General features: G+C 44.3%; 2 protein-coding genes across 4 annotated transcripts in view; one reads left to right on the top strand and one right to left on the bottom strand.

Annotated features, from left to right (window-relative positions):
* The window catches only part of TH (tyrosine hydroxylase), a 230,676-nt gene that overhangs the window by 129 nt on the left and 209,786 nt on the right, over positions 1–20,761 (top strand). The window lies entirely within an intron of this gene.
* Positions 1–20,761, bottom strand: part of TSPAN32 (tetraspanin 32) — a 142,497-nt gene that overhangs the window by 20,311 nt on the left and 101,425 nt on the right. For 2 of the 3 annotated variants that reach the window (XM_056526872.1, XM_056526871.1), the window contains 3 exons: positions 8,896–8,970; positions 1,630–1,731; positions 52–132 (listed from right to left, as the gene is read on the bottom strand). In XM_056526872.1, coding sequence (XP_056382847.1) covers positions 52–132; positions 1,630–1,731; positions 8,896–8,970 — 258 coding nt within the window. The remainder of the gene's footprint in view (positions 1–51; positions 133–1,629; positions 1,732–8,895; positions 8,971–20,761) is intronic. The other variant, XM_056526873.1, reaches the window with a different exon arrangement.

Below are 20,761 nucleotides of genomic sequence, written 5' to 3'. Positions count from 1 at the left end.
AGCCTTAAACAAAGAGAGTTTGCAGATATCTTAAGGCCAAATGGAAAGTACCTTATCCTCCACTGTACGATTGCATGTGATGTGTGGAGTAGAAATCCACTCTTGTTCCCATGTCTTGCCACAGCATTGGAACTAAAAAGAAAGAAATGTAAACTGGACACATTGTTTTAAAAAAATGTGGGACAAATGTTTAAATAGATTTTCTATTTACATCCTAATGTGATTTTAGGCTTAAAATAAGATTTAAGAGATATGTGGTGACCACGAGGTGTTGCAATGGATGTAACAGGGTCTGGTGGTATTAACCCCCTGGGGTACGATGTTGTTAACCCCTTAGTGTTCGTGACGCCAGGTTGTGGCTGTTTCGGTATAGGGACCGACGATAACTAGCCCAAAAACGGCATGCAATGAATAAATGTCAACAGCAAGGGTTTTGAAGTAACTGGAACTTTTATTTAAAATACTCAGGAAACAGTCTATACAATAATGCAGTTTCCTCAGGCAACTGGGACACAGGATACCTCGCAGGCTTGCTTGGACATGCAGTTATGAGGATATTTAGGCAGACCACTGTGCTACTAATATATGCCTTTAGCTGAGTAGTAGTCACTTGATTTGTAGAGATATTTGTAACTCACGTTTTAGAAGTGGCTGCTGGACTTTCGGCTTTGGCCTAGATGAGAATAATTTGCAGCATACAGGACTTTGTGCTTTCTAAGAGAGTGCAGGAACAAGAGAGAGAGAGAATAGAGACTACAGTCCCTTATATACTAGGGGGCTGGACTAAAGCATATTGGTTGCTAGTGCCTGGGGTTCCTGTGCCCATGGAACTCTGGGTATATCACATGACAGTAGTTCACATGACCAACACTTTATACACTTTTGTACAACTTTATACATATGAACAATAGATACACATAACAAATATACATTGCATTTATATCAGGCAACAAGGGGGGAGCCCTGTAGGAGAACCCTATGGACCTAAGGCACTCTTCCTGAGGGGGCTTAAGAATGGTACAGGACAGGTCCTGTACCGGGATACCACAGATATAGAAGGTATAAACCTGGTCTAAAATTAAGGCCCTGATACACAGTGATAGTCTAGTGTTTTTATATGTGGAGTAAAAAAGTAACTTAATGTGCAACCCCATTTACTGTAACTTAAATTCTAATCAATGGACTCTTAGCCTTAGACATTCATGGGCATTATGTATCAATACAAAATGTGAGCTGCACAGAGCTGTAATACATAGTTACACAGTTCATAAGGTTGAGAAAAGACAAGAGTTAATGAAGCTTAACCTATTATCCTATTGTTGAGTTGATGAAAACCATATGAGCAGTCTTATAGAAGTCTATGTACATATACTTTTCTTCCCACTCAGAATCTTCCAAATCGAAGAAGTTCATGGAGAAATTCCATGAATTCCATGTTACAATTTACGGGTAGATATATCATATCATGCTGTATGGACACACAATAAATTGTCACATGAAATGCATACAGGGCCACAGTCTTTGTCAAAAAGAACACCACTAAGGACCATGGGTTGTCCCAGCAGCTTGGGCTACTATCCATCATTTGTAAATTAATAAAATATTTTATCCTTGAAATATTTAACTCACTATATTATGTGCCTTCAAAAGATGCTCCTGTGCTTCTCCTGAATGTCCTCGGAGAACTTGTTCATAGAGATCATCATAGACATCTAAGATGGAGGCCTCGACCTGAGAGAAAACTAAGTTATACCACAGGAAGAATATTACAGATGCATTTTAGGTGTTTGAGCCCATTAAAAGTCATATTATATGCTGTAGATGTTGAGATGCTAAGGCTCTTAAGATAGGTGACCTTGTTCCGGAGACAGTACAGACTTAAATAGAACTCTGTTTTGATGAACTCTAGATAAAACTATATTTATCAATAGTCAATTGATCATAAAAGATAAGATATCATTCTAGAGGGATTTTCTCATATGAAGAAAGAGTAAAGACGTGGAGGAATTGTCTGTATTGGCTTTAAAGGAGTACTCTGCTCTAAACATCTTATCCTCTATCCAAAGGATAGGGGATTAGATGTTAGATCGCAGGGGGTCCCACCGCTGGACCGCAGCAGCAGCGGCTTGCAGATTCCATATTTGTGACACCATGCCCTCCATTCATGTTTATGGGAGGTGGCATGACAGCTAGTACATAGCCATCATGCCTCCTCCTATAGAAGTGAATGGAGTGGCGGCTGGCATCGCCAGTCATCAGGCACGGAGCAGAGTTCGTTCCATGCCCCGAATGACTGGGGTGCCCCAGTGTCAGGACCCCTGTGATCTAACATTTTATCCTCTATCCTTTTCTGTGCTTAGGGGGATAAGTTGTTTTTCAATAGACTACCCCTTTAAGTTACGGAACAATTTATGTAGATTTTAAATGGAAGATGTTCAAAAGCAAGTTCTTCGCTCCCACATCAAGCGCTGGCCAGAGATCACTGAAAACCCGATTATTACTTTCTGTTAACATAAGAAAGAGCCTGTGTCTCCTGAGGTGTCTGAGTGTCTCAGCTCTTCTTCACTTCCCAGATCTCTATCTGAGTGGATGTCATTCTGTCCTCCATTCCCACACTCCCCCTCTCCCTCCGTTTCTCTATATTTCCATGCAGAGATTCTATGGAACATTTTTTAATCAGGGAGCGATATCCGCAGACACTTATTCATCACCTCTTAGTGACACCGATCAATATAGTGACGTGCAGTTCTTGGAATAAAATATGAAATGCCCTCGAGTTGGAATTGAATATATAATATTCTCATAACAGCATTAACAATTCTAGTGCAAAGGGTAAGATCCATCATTGCAGTCATGCCAGGTTTCTAGCGTAATTGCAAAGAAAATAATGGTGATAGTAACGACACGAATGATGATTTTTTGAGAGACGTGGTACTGAATAGAGATGAGCAAACTTTTTAAAAGTACGGTTCTGCTGGTTCGGCAAACTCTGGTAAAAAGTTCTGGTTCTGACCGATCTAGTTCTGTTTGAACCTGAACTTTACCAATAGTCCAAAATCGTATATCATACTGTCTAAGAGCCCTGAGTGCCCTGTGTAACACTATTTATGTACGTCTGAGGTGTTTTTGAGGGGTCATCCGGTGTAAAACTTATTTTTACAGTATTGTCCCCAGTCTGTCTTATAAATTGTAAAATAATAAAAACTTCCTCTGCTCCCTCATAGCTCCGGTATCAGGGTGCCCCATCTGTGGCCGGTGACTCTACTTTTCCACAAGCTGCAGATCAAAGTGTCTACAGTCAAGGGAACTGATAGAGCCACTTGCAGTCACTTGCTGAAGCGGGACACAACTGTGGCCGGTAATTGGTGGAGCGGCACTTTGACGTCATGTCTACAACTCCGGCTGGTTCGGTGAAGTAGACTGTTAGCAGAGACCAGACGGAGACGGGGTGTCCTGATACTGGAACTACTAGGGAGAGAAGGGTGGTGACATTAAGTGTTTGTTATTTTATTAGGCAGGCTATGGGCATACTGTAATTTTTTTTTACCGCAGACAACTCCTATAAGGCAAAGTTAATTTCAAAGTTATGGCAACATGTATCGTATATACTCGAGTATAAGCCGACCTGAATATAAGCCGAGGCCCCTAATTTCACCCCAAAAACCCAGGAAAAGTTATTGACTCGACTATAAGCCTAGGGTGGGAAATACATCATCCCCCCCTGTCATCATCCAGACCCCCGTCATTAACACCCCCATCATCATTCAGACCCCTGTCATCATCACCCTGTCATCATCACCGCCTGTCATCATCCACCCTTCATCATTACCCTGTCATCACCCCCCCTTCATCATCACCGCCTGTCAATCCCTTCAATCAGTGGTCTTCAACCTGCAGACCTCCAAATGTTGCAAAACTACAACTCCCAGCATGCCCGGACAGCCATCGGCTGTCTGGGCATGCTGGGAGTTGTAGTTTTGAAACATCTCGAGGTCCGCAGGTTGAAGACCACTGCCAGGTCTTCGTCATCATCCAGACCCCCCCCTTTAGTTTTCTACTCACCTCCCCTCGGTGGGAAGGAAGGGTGAGCTGGTCCGGGCCATCTATGCTGCAGAGACCATCCGGAAAAGTGATGTTGCCTTGATGACGACGTGCAGGGACGTTCATGCGCAGGGACGTCCCTGTGCGTCGTCGTCAAGGCAACGTCACTAGTCCGGGGCCGGGCCCGGAGTGGAGAAGAGGGCCTCCCGGTGAAGATGGACGACTAACCCTCCAACCGGACGGTCCCTGCAGCATAGATGGCCCGGACCAGCTCACCCTTCCTTCCCACCGAGGAGAGGTGAGTAGAAAACTAAAGGGGGCGTCTGGATGATGACGAAGGCCCGGCAGTAGGCTTCAACCTGCGGACCTCCAGATGTTTCAAAACTTCAACTCCCAGCTTGCCCGGACAGCCGATGGTGTCTGGGCATGCTGGGAGTGGTAGTTGTGCAACATCTGGAGGTCCGCAGGTTGAAGACCACTGAAAGGGATTGACAGGCAGAGAGTTCACTCGAGTAGAAGCCGAGGGGGGCGTTTTGAGCACGAAAAATCGTGCTGAAAAACTCGGCTTATACTAGAGTATATACGGTATATGTAAACTGATTAGTGGTAACTAACAGGTTGTATAAAAACCCACTTCACTAGAAGATTTTAATTTTTTTGTGTAGTTCATAATATAGTGTCTGTACCTGTCTTTGACGATGGTCTCGCATTTCTTATGTGATTTTTGGCCCAATGTTTATTTTTAACAGCATACAAAATGAGGTGTTTCCATGTTGCAGTGCGACCCAAGACATTACATCACTAGTCAGCTGATCAGAGGGAGCCTGTCTTTTCTTCATAGGTGGAGCGACTGCTGGGTAGGAGGTAGATCATTCTGCAGTGAATTGTAGGTTTGCAACAGCTGTAGACACCCTGGTTAGAAAACATTGGCTTTTGCATTGAAGGGATCACAGGTGTGTTTTAATGGGTGGGGTGGCTGATGTGTGAGAGGGAGAAAAGTGACTTCACATTTACAAACAAGGAATTATGGGACATGTAGTTTGAGGTGGGGAACTCGAACAGGAAACAGCCATTTCACAAAAAGATAGCCACAGCGTTATAGTAATCTAACAACATAGCCATTTAGCCCCAAGACAAGCACGGATTCTTTCTAAGCATGCCCATTACTGTCTGGCAGGTACGTACTAAAATCCCCCTATGGTGGATAACCCTTTTAAGTTTTCTTATGCTTTTCTAAGACTGCCAAATATTTCATAATCTGGACCCTATCAGGTCTCCTGACTGCAGGATTAAAGAAAATTATATAATTGACATGAAATCTTCTTAATGTAACCAGACAACTCTCGTCTTTCATCTAACAATATTTTTGGGTGTTTTGCTAAGGTTTTTCAGAGCAGAAATAAAATACAAGAAAGTTGGTCCAACCTTCAGGAAACAGCTAAGTATACAGGATCTACACAACTAATAACAAGCTGTGATTAATGGCCGGTACAAAAAGAATACACTGAAATAAGACAACCCCCCTTTACAACAGCAAACGTAGAATAGGAAACAGAACTCAGTAGAAACTGCTTCAAAATATACACTAAGAGGGTCAAAGCAAGAGCAGAAGGAAGGAAAAAGGAAGATTGGAGGGGGTCAGGACCCGAGCAGTCAGCAGAATGTAGGCGCTATAGAGTAACAGCAAAGGGAAGTACACAGGGGGAGACCTATTTTGGATGAAGTGCTGATTGCTCTTGCACCAAAATATATCAATTGCCCAACCAGAAACCTGTTTAATGCATTATAGGAGTTGTCACAATATTTAAACCTATTACTATCTACTGGATAGATTAAAAAAAAAACTCTAATTGGTGGGTGTCCCGACAACGGGAACAAAGCCACCCCCCCTGATCATAAGAACAGGAGACCTGAGTGTCCCTGTTTAAACCCACCATTGCTTCACACATACACTATGGCATTGCCAAAGATAACTGAGCGTGGCACCCTTCCCCACTTCCATAGATTGTGACTAGAGCATCAGTGTCCATACTTGACCACCGCTATAAGCCCTTTAAAGGGGTACTCCACCCCTAGACATCTTATCCCCTATCCAAAGGATAGGGGATAAGATGTCTGATTGCGGGGGTCCCGCCACTGGGGATCCCCCGCAATATAGCATGCAGCACCCACCCACCCACCTGGAAGCGCTGGAGGGTCTGGGTCGCGACCAAGGGAACGTAAGTCCGTGACGTCGTGACTCCGCCCCCGTGTGAAGTCACGCCCTGTCCCCTCAATGCAAGTCTATGGGAGGGGGCGTGATGGCCGTCACGCCCCCTCCCATAGACATGCATTGAGGGGAGGGCGGGATCCCCTATCCTTTGGATAGGGGATAAGATGTCTAGGGGTGGAGTACCCCTTTAATGCTGTATCTCTGTGTGTAGAATGTGCTGTTAGGGGTCCACAGCATTATAATAACCTCATTGATTCCATGTCACCCATGACATCTTCTGTTATAAGAAAATATTGAGATAGTGTAACTTTCTGTAATGCAAAAATGTCATCACAATGCGTGGGCAATCCTTAAACCCTCGTCTAACAATGAAACTCTGCAAATGTTATCTGTCCAATAAGGCAGTGGGAAATATAGTGGATTATAGAGATAAAATGTGGTATCTCAGGGGCTGCTTAATATTACCACACTCTCAATCACCAGGAAGTCTTTATAACCCTTACTGTGCACATACCACATAGAAGCGTCAGTCTTACACCCAGTGAAGTCTACACCCATCGCACCCACATAGCAATGCCACTGCCCCACTCTACTGTCCTGACTTTTACCATTGTTGTTATCATCCATAATGGGAAGAATCTGGCATAGAATTGGCTTCCTCCCACAGGGCATTCATTGCCTACCTTTATTGTGTGTATATATATATATATATATATATATATATATATATATATATATATATATATACCTTTGCCATGAGGATAATCCCTTAACTGTGCCCTATGACAAATACACATTATAGAGGGGGTTACATTGGGGGCCTTTGAATATTAGTTCGGCCAGTGTTCTCAAATAATTTGTGTCCCCACGTGTTCTTAAGGCAAGGAAATATGTGTCCATCCACAGCTTTCCTCAGCAATATCAGCAGGATCAACCCGTTAAATGAAAAATTCCTTAAAATCTGGGTGAGAGTCCAAAAGCAGTTTAAATGTTTGTGTACATTCTGGATGAGTGAGAACACTGATCCATATTACCACTGTTGTCTCCTCCTATGGCACGTGCTAGACTATATGACAAGACTATATGAATTTAGTATACACTGATCACAAATATAAGGGAACACTTAAACAACACAATGTAACTCCAAGTCAATGACACTTCTGTGAAATCACACTGTCCACTCAGGAAGCAACACTGATTGACAATCAATTTCACATGCTGTTGTGCAAATGGAACAGACAACAGGTGGAAATTATAGGCAATTAGCAGGACACCCCCAATAAAGGAGTGGTTCTGCAGGTGGTGACCACAGACCACTTCTCAGTTCCTATGCTTCCTGGATGATGTGATGAGTCTACAACCCACACAAGTGGTTCAGGTAGTGCAGCTCATCCAGGATGGCACATCAATGCGTGCTGTGGCAAGAAGGTTTGCTATATCTGTCAGAGTAGTGTCCAGAGCATGGAGGCGCTAGCGGGAGACAGGCCAGTACATCAGGAGACGTGGAGGAGGCTGTAGGAGGGCAACAACCCAGCAGCAGGCCCGCTACCTCCACCTTAGTGCAAGGAGGAGGAGGAGGAGTACTTCCAGAGCCCTGCAAAATGACCTCCAGCAGGCCACAAATGTGCATGTGTCCACTCAAACAGTCAGAAACAGACTCCATGAGGGTGATATGAGGGCCCGATGTCCACAGGTGGGGGTTGTGCTTACAGCCCAACACTGTGCAGGACATTTGGCATTTGCCAGAGAACAATAAGATTTGCAAATTCGCCACTGGTGCCCTGTGCTCTTCCCAGATGAAAGCAGGTTCACACTGAGTCTGGAGATGCTGTGGAGAACGTTCTGCTGCTTGCAACATCCTCCAGCATGACTGGTTTGGCGGTGGCCCTTCATGTGCTTGCCAGAGGTAGCCTGACTGCCATTAGGTACTGAGATGAGATCCTCAGACCCCTTGTGAGACCATATGCTGGTGCGGTTGGCCCTGGGTTCCTCCTAATGCAAGACAATGCTAGACCTCATGTGGCTGGAGTGTGTCAGCAGGTGCTGCAAGAGGAAGTCATTGAGGCTATGGACTGGCCCACCCATTCCCCAGACCTGAATCCAATTGAGCACATCTGGGACATCATGTCTCGCTCCATCCAGGATGCTTTAGTCCAGGTCTGGGAGGACATCCTTTTGGAGACCATCCGCCATCTCATCAGGAGCATGCCCAGGCATTGTAGGGAGGTCTTATGGGAACGTGGAGGCCACACACACACTATTGAGACTCATTTTGACTTGTTTTAAGGACATTACATCAAAGTTGGATCAGCCTGTAGTGTGGTTTTCCACGTTGATTTTGAGTGTGACTCCATATCCAGACCCCCATTGATAATTTTTGTGATTTTGTTATCAGCACATTCAACTATGTAAAGACGAAAGTATTTCATACGATTAGTTCATTCATTCAGATCTAGGATGCGTTATCTTAGTGTTCCCATTATTTTTTTGAGCAGTGTATTATGCATTTAGTTACTGAACATCTTAATATATACTGGGCACATTTACATACATTTAACCCTTCTGTAATATGCGGTCAGTAGAATATTCAGTTTAATGTTATCCTATCTACCATAAGCATAGCTGCACAAGGATTTACTTACCTGGCTCTGACACTCTTGTGTCCAAGTCAGTCCAGCCATGAGAGTGCAGAACAGGAAGCCAAACCCAATGAAAGCCTGCAGGATAGGAAACAGTTCTTGAAGAAATGCTCTATAAATAACCTGTTTCGATTCTCTTTATGGCTCCCGTTTTCCCCATACAGGGAACAGAGGCAGCTCATGTTCGGTATGATCAAATAATGTGTCAGGCAGGAGCTTTCCATAACCAGTGTTTAACCCAGAGAGTGCACTCTACATCCTATCCTATTACAGCAAATGAGCTTGGCTAATATTATCTGCAATGTTCATTCAGTGTATAGACTCTAGTGTGTCACCAGGCTAGTGTTTACTGTAATGTGCATTTTATGGCATTAAGCGTTTTATGCCAAAATGTAACTATCAATTCCATTATACACCAATCAGACATAACATTAAACCACCTGCCTAATATTTGATAGGTCCCCTCATATCTCCAAAGCAGCTCAGAATCCTTGAAGCACTGACTCCACAAGATCTCTGAAGCTTTCCTATGGTATCTGGCACCAAGACATTAGTAGCTGCTCCTTGTTAGTTTTGAGGTGCGGCCTCAATGGAGCAGACTTATTTTTCCAGGACATCCCACAGATGCTGGACCGGACTGAGATGTGGGGAATTTGGAGGCCAAGTTGAACTTTTCGTCATACTGCTCATACCAATGTTTGCATTATCATGCTAAAAGAGATCATAATCATTAGTGAATATTGATGCCATGAAGGGGTGGACTTGGTCTGTACAATGTAAAGGTTGGTGATACAGTTACAGTTACATCCACATGACTGCCTGGACCAAAGCTTTCCCAGCAGAACACTGCCCAGAGCATCATGCTGTATACACCAGCTTGGCTTTTTATCTTAGTGTATCATGGTGCTGTCTTTTGGTATACACATACATGATGTAAAAGATAAATTTGATTCATAGGACCAATTCACCTTCTTCCATTGCTTCATGGTCAGGTTCTGATGGTATTGTGACCATTGTAGGTGATACACAAAAATTAGCATGGGCAGGTCTACAGGTACACAGACCCATACACAGCAATCTACAATGCCCCATACACAGCAATCTGCAAGGAAACTTTTTTTTAAGTAATTTGTCCTACCATAGCTCTTCTGTAGGATCAGACCAGATGGACTATAAGAGAGGCCATGACCCCTTTTCCTGGTGGAAAGGTGGTCCTTTATTTTTGGTAGATAATAGCTACTGCATGCTGGGAACATTCCTAAACTTGCAATTTTTAGATATGTTCTGATCCACTTGTCTAGACATCACAGCATGGACCTTGTCATTTGGATCCTTACACTAATTTTTCCTGCTTTTGGCACAGTGTTTCCCAACCAGTGTGCCCTCAGCTGTTGTAAAACTACAACTCCCAGCATGCCCGGACAGCCAAAGGCAGCCAATCTTTTGGCACATCAATTTCAAGAACTGACTGTTCACTTTCTGCCTGATATATCCTATACCATGACCGGCGTCGTGTCATCAATGTTATTTCCTTTTCCTGGTCTTAATGCTCTGAATGATCGGTGTATATTGTATCTTATATAAATATAAATTGGTTATAGTACAAGACCTGTGCCGTCACACCGTGTCTGCGGAGAGGTGCGACCCATAGACTGGTTTGAGTGGCATTGGGGCCGCTCTGCCAGTGGGTCGTTTCCCCCCCGTGGGCACTGGTGTCGCGGCGTTGGTGGTCGCTGCCCAGTGCTACGCCATTTTATGCTAGGGACGTTAGGGACCCACTCTAAATAGGTGGCCTTGACGTGGCGAGTGGGCTTGTACTTTTTGATCAGAAATGTATACTAACAACCTGTTAGTTTTTGATATTAAGCTGAGAAGCAATCAGATCATTATACAAGATTGTAGATGTGCACCATGTCTGTTTTCTACCCGAATTCATATATCAAATACATAGTTTGACACTGTTTAATAAGTTTCGCTAGGTGATCCAGGGCATAGCTTATAGATTAATTAATTTATTATAATTTTTATTATCATCATACATCCATTATTATGTGCTCTATGGCTTTATTCACAGGATTTCCCACTTCATGCATCATCACTGACATGTTCTTTAGCCCATAATATTTTAGGATCTCCCTTTATTACACATGGAATTACTGCATGTAAAGTTGTGTGCACTGAGGACATCTAGTGTTCCAAAAGAGTATTGGAAGAGGGTTAAAAAAAAAGAAACATCAAAGGTGCTAAACTAAATCAAGATGGCATCTTATAGAAACAAATATTGTAAAAAAAAAAAAAGTTTTTAGTGTTATACACACATTTGTATCTGGTCTCAGAACTGGAAATCTATGAGTTGAACAGGGAGCAAGAGCTTGTATAGCTAGACAGAGCATTTAGATAAGATGGGCTTTAGTTAAATCTTCATGGTTTTTTATGCATTAGTATATATAGATATATATATATATATATATATATATATATATATATATATATATATATATCTGCCATGCTGAGTTTTTTCTCATATTTCTAAGGTTGTTTTCTCAGCCAGTGGCTTTCCTACTGTTTGCAAGACTACAACTTCTGTCATGTATGATAGTTTGTGGCTATCAGGCCATGATGGGAATTGTAGTTTTGTAACAGGTTGGGGAACACTGAACTAAAAGCATTGCATTTAGGGTACAATATGGTGCCATATGACTGTGGTATTATACTGCAGAAGGTTTGGTTTGCCTGCAGCATTGGAACCCATCATTAAAAAATAAATAAATAAATAAAATAAAAGATTTCCATAGCCAAGTGGTTCACTTCATCTGTAGCATGGATGACTTTGGTGAGACCACTCTCCATTCTAAGCTGAGACGGCACTTAAATCAGAAGTCCAATAGGTGGCATTATGGGACTCACGGTGTGGTATGTTGCCGTAAATGGGTACTCTGCTGGAAAACATCTTATCATCTATCCAAAGGATAGGGGATAAGATGTCTAATCACGGGGGTTCCGCTGCTGGGGACCCCAGCGATCTCGGCTTCGGCACCCCACACATTCGGTCCGAACTTCACTCCGTGCTGGATGACTGGCGATGTGGGGCGGAGGCTTGTGACATCACGGCCACACCCGCTCCTGACATCACGGCCATGCCCCCTCAATGCAAGTCTATGGGAAGGGGCCTAACAGCCGCGATCTCCGCTGTGGCACCCCAGTCATTCAGTGCATATAAAGTGTCCAGCCACAGGGCCCACTATGCTATGCAATTGACACAGGTCTACTGTGCATGCGCTGTCACTCTCTGCCTCTAGTCCCAGAAATGTTCTGTTCCACGGGCCAGTGCGGCTCCAGGAGAAATACAATAGCGACCGTTGATAAAACGTTTACTGTGAGTCTTTAATAAACTGTGAGTGCATTCTCAGTTTACTACAGACTTTGTAGTTAACATAGGGGTAGCATACTGAGCATCATGAGCGTAGTTTGCAAGCGTAGTTAGTGGTCTGTAGTAAACTGTGAGCGCATGCGCAGGTAACTTCAGACTTTGCTAGCATAATAGCTTACATTTCACTGCCAGTCTCCCCGGCTTCCTCCTCAATGCTCATTATGCTAGCAAAGTCCGTAGTAAACTGCGCATTTGCTCGCTACGCTAGCAAATTATGCTCATGCCGCTGCATACGCTAGCCCTGCGCTAACGGCGAAGCCACTAGTAAACTGTGCATGCGCTTGCACTTTACTATGGACTCCCAGTAAAATTTGCCACAATGGCACACAGAGAAGTCCTGATAATAGATTCAGGAAGCGAGCGCCATAATACCGAGCGACAGTGCATGCGCAGTGGAGTTGTGTGTCAGTCACACAGCGGTGATGGCGACCCCAGGGCAAAGGGAACCCCTGCCCACTCCGAATGTTCATGGCTGCCTAATAAAGTTTTGTTTTTATTTATAAAAATCCAGGAAATAAACAGCCCAATGTATTGCTGCATTACACATGGAACCAGCTTTTAATCTGTGTGGACAGTTATATATGCTGATTGTATGTGACAGTTGTGCTGTAAATGTGTGGTGTCCCAGCACCAAAGGCTGTCCTGTGGCTTTGGACTGCTTCGGCAGACCTGCAGCACAGGTGCTGTGCCCAATGAGGAACTGATTGTTCTATTGACTATGTTTCAGAACTTTACCAAGTATTAATACCTTTTTGTAATTATTTTGTTGTTGTTATCCTTATGTATGTTATTTATGTGTTACTGTGCCTTTAAGCAGAGGAGCAGTGTACCCCATGTCACTCTGCCAATGGGAACCCCTATTCTGCAAGGATCTCCAGCATGCTGGAAGTTCCTGTCCTGGCGGAGGACAATTTATTGCTTGAAAGCACCACAAGTCCCACCAAGGCAACAGGGTACCCAAGGGGTTACGTTGCATCCCCTCACTCTGCACCATACTGTCCGTGTAATACCATCTGCACCCTGCTCAGTAAAGACAGTTATCTGTAACCTCAGGAGAAGCTGAGTCGGAGTCGGCAAACAATACACCGACTCCGACTCCTACTAAATTTAGATTGGAATTTAAAAAAAAGCAAGTTTAAATGTCCCAATTCACAAAAAGTTATAATTAATGACTTCTCTACTGTAAGAATAAAGCCCAATGCATGCAGTGCCTCACATAACCGCAAAACGAACATGTTAAGTGACCGTGAAGAAGCATGCTTTTCATGTGCTTTACTATATGGCATGCAATGCACAATTAGGAGCGGCAATACTTCTACTTTTCATAGTGTTGCGTTCTGCTGTTACAGGGAACCCATGGGTAACCTAGCCACTCACTGATAAGGGATTAAGTAAATATGTTTTTTGCAGGACTAGAGACACTTGTATAAGTGAAGGGAATGGAGGGTCAATAGTTCAAGACTGAAGTTGTAAACCATTGGAAAAACTGCTGTCATTCAGCTAAGGCTATAAAAACTTGTAAACTCCGATTGTTAGCTTAAACTTTAAACATGACTATGGGATTCTACTAGGGAAACCATGTTTTATAATAAATGCCCCATCCTGGATCCTCCCACTGCCCTATCTTCAGCAGCAGATCAGCACACAAAAAGGAGAAGGCAGCAGCTTCTACCCAACTACCTCTCTCTGCTAGAAGAACTTGGTGGAACAGCTTCTTGGATTCAACTGTAAGTGTTTATAAATACATTCACATATTAATACAGAGGAGTCGTGGAGTCGGAAGTACAAAAAACTGCAGAGTCGGAACATTTATCTACCGACTCCACAGCCCTGGCCCTGGCGTCACGAAGTGATATGGTATTTCAACTAAGACCACCTGTGGTACAAAAAAGGGGCAACACCATCAATCCAGACAACATGCATGTTGTACAAGTAGATGTCTTTTATGTAGGGTTTACAGATTTCTTTTATGTAGGGTTTATCTACACGGAAAAGCTGTATTATGGACTATTATGCTTTCTGTATGCCCCATATGGTGCCTCCGTGAATTACATGCAGCTAGGTACACACAATTCCAAATGAATCCCTGACCAAGTAAAAATATATTTTTTTGTTTCTGCTTCTGTGTAAATTGGATATACAGTATATAGAGCAGTGATCTCCAAACTGTGAACCTCCAGAAGTTGCAAAACTACAACTCCCAGCATGCCCGAACAGCCAACGGCTGTCCGGGCATGCTGGGAGTTGTAGTTTTGCAACATCTGGAGGTCCATGGATCTGTGTGAATCCATGGATTCTGGAGGGACAGCTATGCAACCACGCAAGGTGTTCACCCCAAAAGCCATCTCTGTATGTATAATACATGGGTCCATTCACGACAGGTGAGGTGCAGGAGGCCTCACTATAACATTCAGGCCTCAGTAAATACATCATGTTCACAAGAGCTGACTAGAGATGAGCGAACTTACAGTAAATTTGATTCGTCACGAACTTCTTGGCTCGGCAGTTGATGACTTATCTTGCATACATTAGTTCAGCTTTCAGGTGCTCCCGTTGGCTGGAAAAGATGGATACAGTCCTAGGAAAGACTCTCCTAGGACTGTATCCACATTTTCCAGCCCACCGGAGCACCTGAAAGATGAACTAATTTATGCAGGATAAGTCATCAACTGCCGAGCCGAGAAGTTCGTGACGAATCAAATTTACTGTAAGTTCGCTCATCCCTAGAGCTGACATATATGGACGGGGAAGCTTTTATGTAAGAACATTAGGAATAGCTGCTCTTTCCCTAGAGATTTCTTTTACACACTTTCCTTTAATGGATAATTCACATTGTGGTTTAGGATAAAAACATAAAACAGACAATGCCGGCCACAGATGATGACTTAGTGTAAATGCTGAGGCTTGGTTTTCAGCTTGTGGTTATGGGAGGACGTTAAACTATGTAAGAGTAAAAGTGTTCAGTGTTCGGTGTATGAAATCAATTCATCATCCGGAAACTAAACAGCTTATTCCTGCTCGGACTGGATCAGTGGTGCCTAACCTGTGACTACAACTCCCAGCATGACCTGACAGTATGCTCCTCTCAGAGATTGTCTCACCTGCATGTAGGATACACAAACCAGTGGTATCTAGTTTCCCTGTATATGTGTTTGTAGGGGCTGCTAATAGTACAATAATGGCCCTTGTGCAGTCACCAGTAGAGCCCAAAAAGATATATACTATCCATACTTACTGGCCACTTCATTAAAGGAGAACTCCTGGAATATAAAAATTGTCCCCCATAGTGCCGGCAGTAAAAAAATAAAGATGTACATACCTTCCTCCGCTTCCCCGGGGCCTCCGGTAACCGGCTCCGGTCTCCGCCGCGATCCACTTCCTGGTTGCCGGTGGTCGGATGAATCAGCCAATCACCAGCCGCAGCGCAGTCTGAATCGGCCAGCGATAGGCTGAGCGGCAGTGTGAAAACGCTTCAGGACACAAAATTCTTCACTACAGCGGCACCTGCGGCCGGGGCCGAAAACGTTACACTGCCGCTCAGCCTATCGCCGGCCGAATCGGACTGCGCTGCGGCTGGTGATTGGCTGATTCATCCGACCACCAGTAACCAGGAAGTGGATCACGGCGGAGACCGGAGCCTGTTACCGGAGGCCCCGGGGGAGCGGAGGAAGGTATGTACATCTTTATTTTTTTACTGCCGGCAGTATGGGGGACAATTTTTATGTTTTGGAGTTCTCCTTTAAGTGCATGTTGTTAATGCCGGGTTGGACCCCATCTTGTCTTTAGAATGGTCTTCATTCTTTGTAGTAAAGCCCTGAATCAGGATTATGATCCAGTACAAAACTTGTTAGCGGTAATGAGGTTGTTGCGGGTTTGAGCTACAATGGTTTCATGCCGTTCCAGCATTTCCTCTGTCCCGTACAGGCTTGAGGAAGCACTGTTCAAGCGTGAAACAATTTTAGCCCGCCCCTGTCCGTCTCCTGCCTTACCTGTACCCCTGCTCCCCTACATGTTTAGATGTATATTATAACTTTTTCTATGAAAGAGTTTCTGAAGACAACCTGGTCGAATGCTTCAGCTTTCTTCTTTGCTGGATATGAAAACACTTAAAGGGGTACTCCGCCCCTAGACATCTTATCTCCTATTCAAAGGCTGGGGATCTCCATGCTGCTCTTGGCGTTCATTTAGAGCGTCGGGTGCAGCGCCAGAGGCTCGTGGTGCCACAGCCGCGCCCTGCTCATGATGTCATGGCCACACCCCCTCAATGCAATTCTATGGGAGGGGACGTGACAAGCCTCCTCCCCACATCACCAGTCATCCGGCACGGAGCAATTTCGCTCCGTGCACCAGATGTCTGGAGTGCCGCAGCTGAGATCATGGGGGCTCCCCAGCGGCGGGACCCCCACGATCAGACATCTTATCTCATATTCTTTGAATAGGGGATAAGATGGCTAGGGGAGAAGTGCCTCTTTAAATCACATTTCTTCTCCATTCTGATGCTTTACATGCCTTAATGCATTGAGTTGCTGCCACGTGATTGGCTGATTAGCTATTTGTGTTAACAAGCAATTGAACAGGTACACCTAATAAAGTGGCCAGTATATACAGTGTACCACACACTGTACATGCACAGTGGGTGGAACTACAACCCCAGCTTTTATGGACTGGTAAAGACCCAGCACCAATACAGTTTCTATTTTCTAGTTGTCATTTGTTTCTTTGTGTATTGTTATGGGGGCAGCCATCTTGCCTGAGCAGATTTTAAAAGCATTTAGATGTATGTGTGGTAGGCCTCTGGGGTAGGGGTAAGGGTAGTGTAGTCAGGGTATTTCTTCAGTATATCAGGGGTTAAGGTTAACCCTATTGTTCGTGACGCCAGGCTCAGGGCTAATATGCTGAGGTAATTCTCTGGCCTATTGCTGCCCTTCCCAGTAACGATAGGTGCATGCATAAAATGACTGAAGGTCCACAAGGTAGTTGAACTTGAACTTGGATAAACTTAACTTAAAGACTTGCGGTACATCCAATGAACAGTAACACTCTCATTAATACAGTCTCCATACACTTCAGTGACTGACAGTTGTTGCGGACCTTGACTTTTGATATTAGTCTCTGAATTTAGGGTAATTTGCGAAGATCCGTCCGGATTTAGGTGATAGATATGGTCCGGTGATCTTGCAGAGTGCTTAGGGATTGATTACACTCACAGTTTAGAAGAGATCAGCCATCGCCGCAAGGCTCGGGCCTAACTCACTGATAACAGCAGCGCAGATCCTTCCCTGTCAACAGCCCACGAGGAAAGAGAGTGAGCAATGGCCGCCGCTCCCTTATATGGGCAGGGCCGTTTTGGATTGGTCCAAGTCAGCTGTCACTCACCGTTACATAGCCTGATGGGTAAACACCTGACTTCCTCCAAAGGTCCTTGAACTACAAACCATAGAGTCTTTGGAATGCATCACGTGACCCGCAGGTCCTGCGATGCTAACTAAGTAAGTACACCTACTATATAATTATATACACTAAATTTAAATAATTTTAATTACAAAAGGGGTGACAAGGGGCTAGATAAGGATGAGGACCCCACCTACACCTAGGGACTCTGACTTTGGGGACCTCACCACAAGGCAGCGGATGCAATCTGGTGCCGGGACACCACATATGCTTTACAGCAAGCCCTATGGACCTAGGCGACAATAGACAAGAGTTATCCCTTTGACATAAATAGAAGACAAGTCCGGCTGTTCTCTGTGACCTTTAAAGAAGTCTTTCCACAGGTAGGGGAGGCTGGGCTCTGAGCTTCAACTATTGTAGTTTCCAGTCTTATCTATAAATTGGTGTCACCTTTCACTGTAATACTGCAGCCTCCTCTTTATCATCATAGACACAATGGTAAGTCTTCAGTTTCAGGCCATGTGGATTATTATAAAATATTTATAGTAAATGGAATTAGAAAATAACATCCACCAAAAAATGTTTAATTATACTACACTACACCCCTTCACCATTGATACAGTTACTAAATTCTAACAGTGTACATGGTGTTTGTAAAGTACCTTATTGGTGTAGGAGTTGCCATTCCATGCCAGGGATCTAGGTAGTCTAGAGATCAGATTCCAAGGAAATTCAATAGGCTTTATGTTATTACGCCTGCCCCTATCCTCAAGGTCGGACATTTTAGCTTTCAGAAATGTAACTTCGTCCTCCATTGAGTTATGTGCATCGACTAGGGAGTTGTGTGAATCAGCAAAGTCCCCAAACTTCTCTTCAATGTGATCAATTCTGCCACCTAGTTCCGAAATCTCTGCATAGGGTTAATTAAAGCTTGCATGGCTAACAGCGGTTATGGAGGAGCAGCATATCTTTCATAGCTATATCAGTCAGTGGAACATCAGAGACTGGTAGCGTCATGAGAGTCGCCTCCCCTGAGACATCTGAGATAGCTTGGGCGATATGAGATGGAGAAGGAGGTGAGACAGTCTGTACTTCTAAGCGCTGCCTCTGCTTGAGCGGGCTCTGAGAAGGGGATGAGGCGGAGGAGCGGATGTAGCAGTGAGGGGAAGCAGGGCCTCACTTACCACCAGGTCCGTAGCAGCGGGAAACGGAGAGTGCCATAAGCTGTGTGAGCTGGAAGGCAAGTAATGTTCTGCGGTCTCCGCTAGTGGGGACCGATGTTGATCTGTGCAGGGCCGGTGCTGGGGAGTGACAGGGAGACCCAGGAGAAGGTGCGCTGCTAGGAGACATGCCGCGGCCTCTCTGGCGACCATCTTGTAAAGTAAAATTTTGACAATTTTGCCTGCTGTGCAGATTTCTTCTTTCTGGTGGCATGGAGGAAATATTCTGACACCCAAAGGTGGTAAAATCAGCTTGCTGGATGCTAAAATAGTCGTTGTAGGATATTGCTGGAACCAGAGTGTACACACGCATTCAGCTAGGCATCCAGACCACGCCCCCGAAATTTAATAGGCTTATGCTCTTACTCATTGAGGCAAGTCGGATCCACTAGATTGCTACTCCTGTGAGTGAGCCCTGCTGGCTGTGTTCTGTATATGGTGTTCTTGGTTTTTCAATATGGAGATCCTGCATTCAGTGATGTCACCTATAAGGGAGTACACTGTGATGGGTGACCAGTGCCCTTTCATCTATGCATTTTGGAAATCAAATGTGATTTCTGTTGCACAGATTTTGCACCAATTTTAACACTAGAGTTCGTGGACTTCCCTTTTCCTGCACATGGTGGAAGCCATGAGTCGCACAATTTACTGTATTCTGCATCTCGTTTCTTCCTGAAATGTATTCTCCGTTCGTCCTATATAGGGCCTTCAAATATCACAGAGCTCGGCAGTGTTCGGAAGCCCCCCAAAAAGGAGCACTTCTTTCTTTTAATCATCAGTGAACATATAGAAATGGACCATATTTGCTACGCCTTTAGATCATTTGCCGGCTTTCCATCATTAGGTTATGTTCACATTTAGTGAAATTGCTGCTACTGTATAGAGAGCAGCGAATCGAAGTTGACGAACCCGAATTCATTGTGAATTTCATGAAAAATTTGATTTGCAACGAATACGAATATTGCCGCGATTCTATTGCGCAAATCACTTCATTAAACTCCATTTTACAGCATTCCAGGCTATTGGGGACCTAAGATGGCGGATCCACATGTGAATACATGGGGCAGGGGATTATGGGAGGGCAGGAAACAGCGGCGGGAATGAAGGTAGGCGGGCTGACCCTGAATCACATATGAGATGCAGCCTATCAGTGTTCACTGACCCCTGTGATGTCACGGCCATCTTGCCTCTCTTCGTTTCATCTATGCACTCAGATAGAGAGGACGGGACTGCGTTTGTGTGAATAGCTCATACCACAGCGTTACACTGCAACTGCTAATCAGCATTAGGGAAAGGCAGGAGTGCAGAGTGCTTTGCTGTTACACCAAGAAGGATCATTGATAGCTAAACCTCCTATTCATTTAGCATTGCAGCAGAGAGGGGCAGATAGCTGTCAGCTGCCTCATACAGATCTCCAAGCTGCCTGAACTTTATCAACCATCTTATCTCCTCATTGTTCAGCCCAATTGAGTTTATTTGTATTTGCTCCGCAAGACTTCTGCTGCTCAGAATTGTGTGACAGAGTGCAATTTAGGGTTTAATCCCTGGATTTTTTTTTGTGGTGCTGCACTGTTGGGTCCTGCTGCTGTTCAGAAATACATGATTGTTCAGTGGACTGTAGTGCATTTGAACCATTTTGTACCTATTAATCTGTCAAGGGGCTACATACTGTGCAAGTCCAAACAATACTATTCATCGGCTGTTTTTTTTTAAACAGTTTTTTCTGCGTATAGTTACACATATATAACTGCCCTCATCATTGCATACTGCATAGGTACATGCAAGTATTGTACCATTTAGTACCTGTTAAAGGGGTAGTCCAGTGGTG

The sequence above is a fragment of the Hyla sarda genome, chromosome 6, assembly GCF_029499605.1.
Source record: "Hyla sarda isolate aHylSar1 chromosome 6, aHylSar1.hap1, whole genome shotgun sequence".
Classification (NCBI taxonomy): Eukaryota; Metazoa; Chordata; class Amphibia; order Anura; family Hylidae; genus Hyla; species Hyla sarda.
Note: the sequence above shows the minus strand (reverse complement) of the source record. Positions and strands in the feature narration are given on the sequence as shown.